This window comes from Populus trichocarpa, chromosome 2, assembly GCF_000002775.5.
Source record: "Populus trichocarpa isolate Nisqually-1 chromosome 2, P.trichocarpa_v4.1, whole genome shotgun sequence".
NCBI classification, from domain to species: domain Eukaryota; kingdom Viridiplantae; phylum Streptophyta; class Magnoliopsida; order Malpighiales; family Salicaceae; genus Populus; species Populus trichocarpa.
Genome location: NC_037286.2, coordinates 15475807 through 15482949, shown reverse-complemented (window position 1 = coordinate 15482949; position 7143 = coordinate 15475807). Strand labels below are relative to the sequence as shown.

The window sequence follows — 7143 nt, the reverse complement described above, 5'->3', positions numbered from 1 at the left end:
AATCCATTGTGCTAATTCGGTGTGGGGACTATATGATTAAAACAAATAGACAATCACATAATCGAGTTCAATTAGAAAAAAAAAAGTACCCGGCTAAACCAGCAAACATGGACAACTAGAGTTATTTTGCCAAACTTGCAAACCGGATTATTGACTTCACAAAGTTTAATAACCTAGTTTTTTAAAAAATTATTTTTTATTCAACGAAATGTTTTTGAAAAATAGACCATACCGTGATATTGAGATATTTTTCTAATACTAACATGATGATGGGATATTTTTTTGATATTGCAGTAACCATATAAAGGCAAATTAAAATAAATTATCTAATCTAAATCCCAATAAACACATCATATAAGGACTAAATAAAAAAAAATCAATAACCAAATAAAAAAAGGGAGTCAAATGCAAAAAAAAAAAAAAAACATTGTGGATCACTATTATAAACTATGGTATTAATTCAGTGCGAGGACTATATGATTAAAAGAAAAATAGACAATCATATAATCGAGTTCGATTAGAAAAAAAAGAAGAAAAGGTACCAAGCTAAATCTGTAAACAGGGGCAATCAGGGTTATCTCATCAAACTCGTAAACCGGGTTATTGACTCTACAAAGTTTAATAACCTAGTTTTTTTAAAAAAATTATTTTTTATTTAACTAAATGGTTTTTTAAAATAGACTATACCGCAATGGTGGGATATTTTTCTAATACCAACACGATGCTAGGATATTTTTTTGATACTGCAATTCCCATATAAAGACAAATGAAATAAATTATCTACTCTAAACCCCCATAAATACATCATATAAGGACTAAATTAAAAAAAAATCAATAACCAAATAAAAAGGGAGTCAAAATGCAAAATAAAAATAAAAATTAACACTATGGATTACTATTGTAATCCACAGTGCTAACGAGTGTGGGGACTATATGATAAAAATAAAAATAGACGATTACATAATCGAGTTTAATTAAAAAAAAAGTACCCTTCTAAACCCGCAAACAGGGGCAATTATGGTTATCTCATCAAACTCACAAACCGGGTTATTGACTTCACAAAGTTTAATAACCTAATTTTTTTCGATTTTATTTTTTATTTAACTAATGAAAAAAACTGGCAAAACCCAGTTGACCCGGTCGAACCCATGCGAGACCCGACATATATATAGTAACTTTACTAACAACAAAAGAAAAGAACCATTATTCTGCCGTAATTTCTTTCTTCGAAACTTGAAAAACCAAGAGATCTGGTATTTGTAATCCAAGTAGATGAAGCTATTGCTTTCCTAAAATTTCCAAGCCAAGGTAAGAATCATGTATTCTTTTAATTTTAAATGTTGTCTTCGGGTTATTTAAATCTTTTGATTTTGCAAAGAGGTTGGTTTCTTCACAGAATAGCTTTTGAGTTTGTGAAAATAATGGTAAATACATCCCAATCATACTAGCAAGAGTAGCAACCAAGATTGAAAAGATGACAATTAGCTTGCCTCATCTGCAATTAGCTTGCCTCATAACATATTTTTCTAATTTGGCTTATAGATCTCTTAGAATCCTTGCACTATTCAACTGCATTAATATAATTAATTAGTTTTTAGCAATTTATGTTGTGTTTTTAGAGAATTGTTATTCATAAATACGTGTAGTACAAAGCTTGTTGTTCTTCTTCTGAAAAAAAATAATAATGATAATAATAATAATAATAGTGTAAACAATTTTTTGGCTTGAATATAGATTATTTATAGCTTTTGTGTTCCTAATTTTCTTTTTTTCTTTTTTCCTCCAAGCTGCAAAGTTTTGATGATTTATGACAAGCTTTTTTGTTTCTAGAAGTTTTGAGAGTTCTTGTCAAAAGAAATTAATTGAATAATCTGAGTCAACATATTCATTAGTAACCATATTTTTGTATGTTTGTGCGTGTGTAGGAAGGGAGTTGGAGAAAAGACATGCAACATGTAACTGACATTTCCATCTTTTGAAGAGCTTTCCTTCAATTAATTCCTGTCTATGAATTGCATGGATACAGATGGGAATGATTTGGAGAGAAGCTCGATATAGATTTTGCATTAATCTTTTTAATTTTTCCGGGTTGACCCGGGTCAACCCGTGTAACCCGGGACCCGGCTTCTTAGCGGGGTCAACCTCTAAGTCGGGTCTTATAAAAATGATTCTTATAGATACATCATATAAAAACAAAACAAAAAAAATCAATAAAAAAAAAGAGTTAAAATGTAAAAAAAAAACTAAAACTGTGAATTATTATTATAATTCAAAGTTCTAATGAATATAGAAAAACAGTATTTTTTTTCCCTTATATTTTAACTTTATTTATAATTTATAATAAACTTGATTTGGTTTTGCTGCATTAGGTTTTGAAAAAAAAACCCTTAATTAAGACAAAAACCGAACCAAACAATCAAACGTCCGTGGCACCCTAAACTGAACTCCAATATGGCATCCAACCACAAACGACACGTACACTCCCTCACCACCCCAAAAAAAAAAAAAGTTGAAGGCAGGAAGGCTCGCAAGGAATTCCTAAAATAATCAACCCCAAATAACATAAAGAACCCATGGCGTCTTCAGCGTCAGCGGTACTGTCCAAAATCACTCCTTCTTTTCCGAAAATCCCATCAACCAATTCGCCACAATCCCTAACCATAAAACAACGCACACTTCTCCCTGGAACGGGAAGGAGGATCTTCCACAAAACTGCCATCAAAGCGACGGCGCCCACTGGTTCCTCATCTCCCGGACTCTACTCAGCGCAGCAATTCGAGCTCAACCCTCAAAACGTGGACCTTGTTCTAGAAGAGGTTCGGCCTTACTTGATTGCTGATGGTGGAAACGTCGATGTTGTGTCTGTTGAAGATGGTGTCATCTCTCTCAAACTCCAAGGTCATTTCTTTCTAACTTAATCCAATTTTTCTTGATTTTTTCTTTATATATAATTATTGTTGTTGATGGGCTTGCTTGCCAAGTAATGAATAACAGGAGCATGCGGGGACTGTCCTAGCTCAACAACCACCATGAAAATGGGAATTGAAAGAGTTCTAAAAGAAAAATTTGGAGATGCTATTAAAGATATTCGCCAAGTATCCGACGAAGAATCGAAGGAGACAACTGTTGAGGTATAACCTTTATTTGTTTTTGGTTTTTTGGTGTTGGATTTGTTTGGTTATTGTAATAATTTAATTCTGGCTGTTGTGGAAATGTAGAGAGTAAATGGTCATTTGGATATACTAAGACCAGCTATTACAAACTTTGGCGGAAGTGTGGAAGTGCTGTCTGTTGAGAATGGGGAATGCCGTGTTCAGTATACAGGACCAGAGTCTATTGCTTCAGGAATCAAAGCAGCAATTAAGGAGAAGTTCCCAGACATTGTGGATGTTGTTTTTGTTGCCTAGGTCAGGAAAGATTTATATCAGAAATTTAGTTTGCTGATTATCCATAAAGAAATAAATGGGAGGCTGCTGCACTTTGATTTTTTAAGCTGATTTATAGTTAAGCTCAGACGCAGCCCGTCAAAGGGTACGGCAGCTTGTTTTGTTTTTCCTCCCTTTTCCATTTCTTCTATCATCCTTCGTAAACGAACATGATCAGTGTCTAATTTTGATAACGGAGCATAAAAAAATTATACATTGCATATATAAAAAAATTGGCAGCATGTCTAATTTTGAAATATTTCCTCATAATTTTATTATTATATAGAATAGAAAGATGGATTATCGATTACCAACTCTTAACCGACAAGAATATATGAAGGCCTACAATTTGAGTTTAACATGGTGTCATTAATCTAAAATTGAAGCTGAATTCTGCTGAACTTGTAATGATTCTTAACATAAATTATTAGTGGCTTGCTGTTTATTTTACTATATTTGTCTCTCACGTACAATAACTGCGAGATCTAAGAACTACGGACCAATGACTGTATATTGTCGGTTCTCCCTACGAAGTTAAAACGTCTTGATCTTGCAAGAAGGACGATAAAGGCGGCGAAGATGATTTTTCGGGCTTTTTTTTTAAAAATTTCATCCTCAACAGCAAATAGCTATCATGAGCTTTTTCTTCTTTTTTCCCTACTTTCAGCTGCAGCTGGCATAACAAGGTATAGTTTGGAGATATGGATGATGCTTTTAGCAAGCATCCTTTAGGCACATGCTTCATAGTAAACCTCTGCCCAGCATTGTCTAATTGAGTAAGCTGTTGTCATCATCTGTTAGAAGGGAACATTATGAGACTGTGGTTGCTTCGTCCAGAGAAATAGAATTTCTAGGAGTCAAACATGATATACATAGTTTAAGCATCTTGATTAATTGCTTCTGCCATTTACAGCGTGTGGATTTTGGGTTCTCTGTATTGAGCAAAATCCTCAAGCTTGGGTTGGAACCTAGAATGGCGACCTTTACTACCTTATTGAATGGGCTTTGTAAGGAGGAAAAATGGATCAAGTTACGATGTTGTATGATGATATGGTTGTGAAATGTTGAGAGAAAAGGTCTAGTTCCTGATATAGTTACTTACTACCATGTAAGTGGCTTGTGTCAAGCAGGGAGACCATTGGCTGCACAACGATTTTTCAGGTACATCCGTGACTTATGAAGTGTTGCTTGATGACTCGTGCAAACATGGGAGTCTTGAAGAGGCGTTGGCTCTGTTTCAAGGGATGCAAAGGAGCACTGTGAGTCTGTGAAGCCTAACATGGTAATCTATACCATCCTTGTTGATAGTTTGTGCAAGTGTGGGAAGCTTAAAGATGGAAAGGAGCTGTTTTATGGACACATTGACGAAGGGTTTCAGCCTAATGTTTATACACACGCCGGATTGATTGCTGAACTTTGCAAAGGATTAGTGTGTGTAATTGAAGCACACGGGACTTTAAGACAAATGCCAGCTGCGCACCTGACAAATGTGCCTTAATAATTGAAGCACACGGGACTTTAAGACAAATGCCAGCTGCGCACCTGACAAATGTGCCTATAATGTCATTATCCATCAATGGCAAGGCAACTTGTTGAAATGGTCAATCGGGAATGTTCTGCAGCTGCTGCCACCATAGCCTTGCTGAATAATGTGCCCACTAACAAGGAGATTCCTGCTCTGAAAAATTGATGGGGCTTTGTGAAGATTATTGAGGTGTAAATCTGAAAAAGCTTTGAATATTTATGTAGAAACAAAAAAATTTTACCAATAAAATTTCACTGTGTATTATTTTCATTTTATGTTTTACATAAAAGGATAAAATAAAATTGAAATAAATGACATGGAAAATAAATAAGCCTCCACATATTTCTTGGCTAATGAAAGGTTGATTCTTAAGATGAGATATTCAAGATATCTTATCATAAATGCAAGATCTTGTTATTAAACATCAACTAATAAAATCATTTCATGTGACATTGGAAAAGGATCTAAGAGCCCCAACAAATCTCTATAAATAGAGAGTCTCATCCTATATATATATATATATAAAAAAAAAAGAGGAATTCTTGAAGATATAATTTTTTTTCAAGACAAGCTCTTCAAGCAAGAAAGTTCTCTCTTCAATCAAGGAAGTTCTCTCAAAAGTTCTAAAGCCTATTTCATCTATGCTTGAAATCTACAGAGAACGAAACTATATTAGATCAAGCCTAAATGACCCATAAGATTTCTTCAACAATACTTTGAAGACAAATCAAAGATACTCTTCAAATCATCAAATCATCAAATCTCGTTTCACAATACACGTCTAAATTCGTGTTCTTGCAAAGCACAAATCTTGACTTGATTTCTCGAATAAATCAAGTCATCATATATCAAATCCAAGGGAAGAGTTAGAGAATTGTCTTATTCTTTTGAAAGAATAGTTTATATAGAGATTGTACTCGGTCATATATTTAATAAAATAATATATTTGTACATATGTGCTTGTTTAATTTCAGGTGTTCAAAATTATGTCTACAATTTGATTCTTCTTTGATTGATGTGGAAAATTAAAAGTAGATTCTACTATTATTGCACCTTTTATACATTTGATTTAACACTGATGACATTTCCAGTGTTGGCACGAACAAGAAATTTTTGTTATATAGAGTTACATGTACATCATTTCTTTTGCGTGTGTGCATATCAAGAGTTTGAATTTGAAGAAGAGGGAAACCGAGAGAATTACTGTTTTTACTTTTTTTTTTAACACGCACTGTCTACGACTTGGTAAATGAAAAGAGTTATTTTTGTTTACATTTTTAATAACACACACCGTTTTTAGCTTTAGGAAACACAATGTTTCACTTGCAACACATTATTTTGTGTAGCTGTTTTAGTAATAAAAATTCCATGTGTCATGAAAGAGAAGGAACCTAGCTTTCTTTCTAGAATGCTTTAGTTATTGTATTTGTATGCAAAACCTATAGCAAAATGAAATATGACAACATGAAAGAATGATGAATTAATTTTGCAGAGATTTTCTCTTTCTCTCTCTCTTCTTCATCTTCATTTTCTTTTTCTTCTCTAGTTCTAGTATATTCACCACTCCAGGAATCTAACTTTGTATTGCAAATACTCTTAGAATACTTTCAAGTTGGTTATATCATAATACTGCTTGCAATAAGTGATATCAGAGCTACTAATCTTCGGATGCAAGCTATGGCTCTAGACACCAAGTCACAAGATCTCAGAAGGTTGGAAGAATCATTTGAGCCTGCAAGCAAGGAAAAATCACAGAAATATGAGCAAGTTATGGAATCACCAGAAGGATATGACCAACAACTAGAAGTTACTAAGTATGTTCATGAAGCTAAGTTTGGAGAGCTCATTAATGAGTTATCTTACTAGCAAAACTTTCTTTTATAAAAGTTGCACCATACTTATGGTGAGATCAATACCTAAAATGACTATTAAACATTTACTAGGAGGATCATGCTGCAAGATCGTATTGGATCTATGAAGGTAGTTACTCTACTTACAAGGTACATAAACCGAAACAAGACTTCCCTAATTTTGATGGTGATGATGTGCATAAATGGTTATACAAATGCAATCAATACTTTGATATAGAGGAGATTGCTAAAATTGAGAAGTTTAAGTTGGCTTCCTACTATTTAAAGGGAATGACCTTATATTGGCACCAGAACTTTATGAAAAGCAAAGGTGGCCAAGTAG

At 33.6% G+C, this 7143-nt stretch overlaps 1 protein-coding gene across 1 annotated transcript; it reads left to right on the top strand.

Moving 5' to 3' along the window:
* The first annotated feature begins 2467 nt into the window (after nt 1–2467).
* Nucleotides 2468–3492, top strand: LOC7460478 (nifU-like protein 1, chloroplastic). Its single transcript, XM_002301493.3, has 3 exons — nt 2468–2898; nt 2995–3131; nt 3219–3492. The coding sequence occupies exons 1-3, from the start codon at nt 2574–2576 to the stop codon at nt 3405–3407; spliced, it is 651 nt and encodes a 216-aa protein (XP_002301529.1). The 5' UTR covers nt 2468–2573; the 3' UTR covers nt 3408–3492.
* The last annotated feature ends 3651 nt before the right edge of the window (nt 3493–7143 follow it).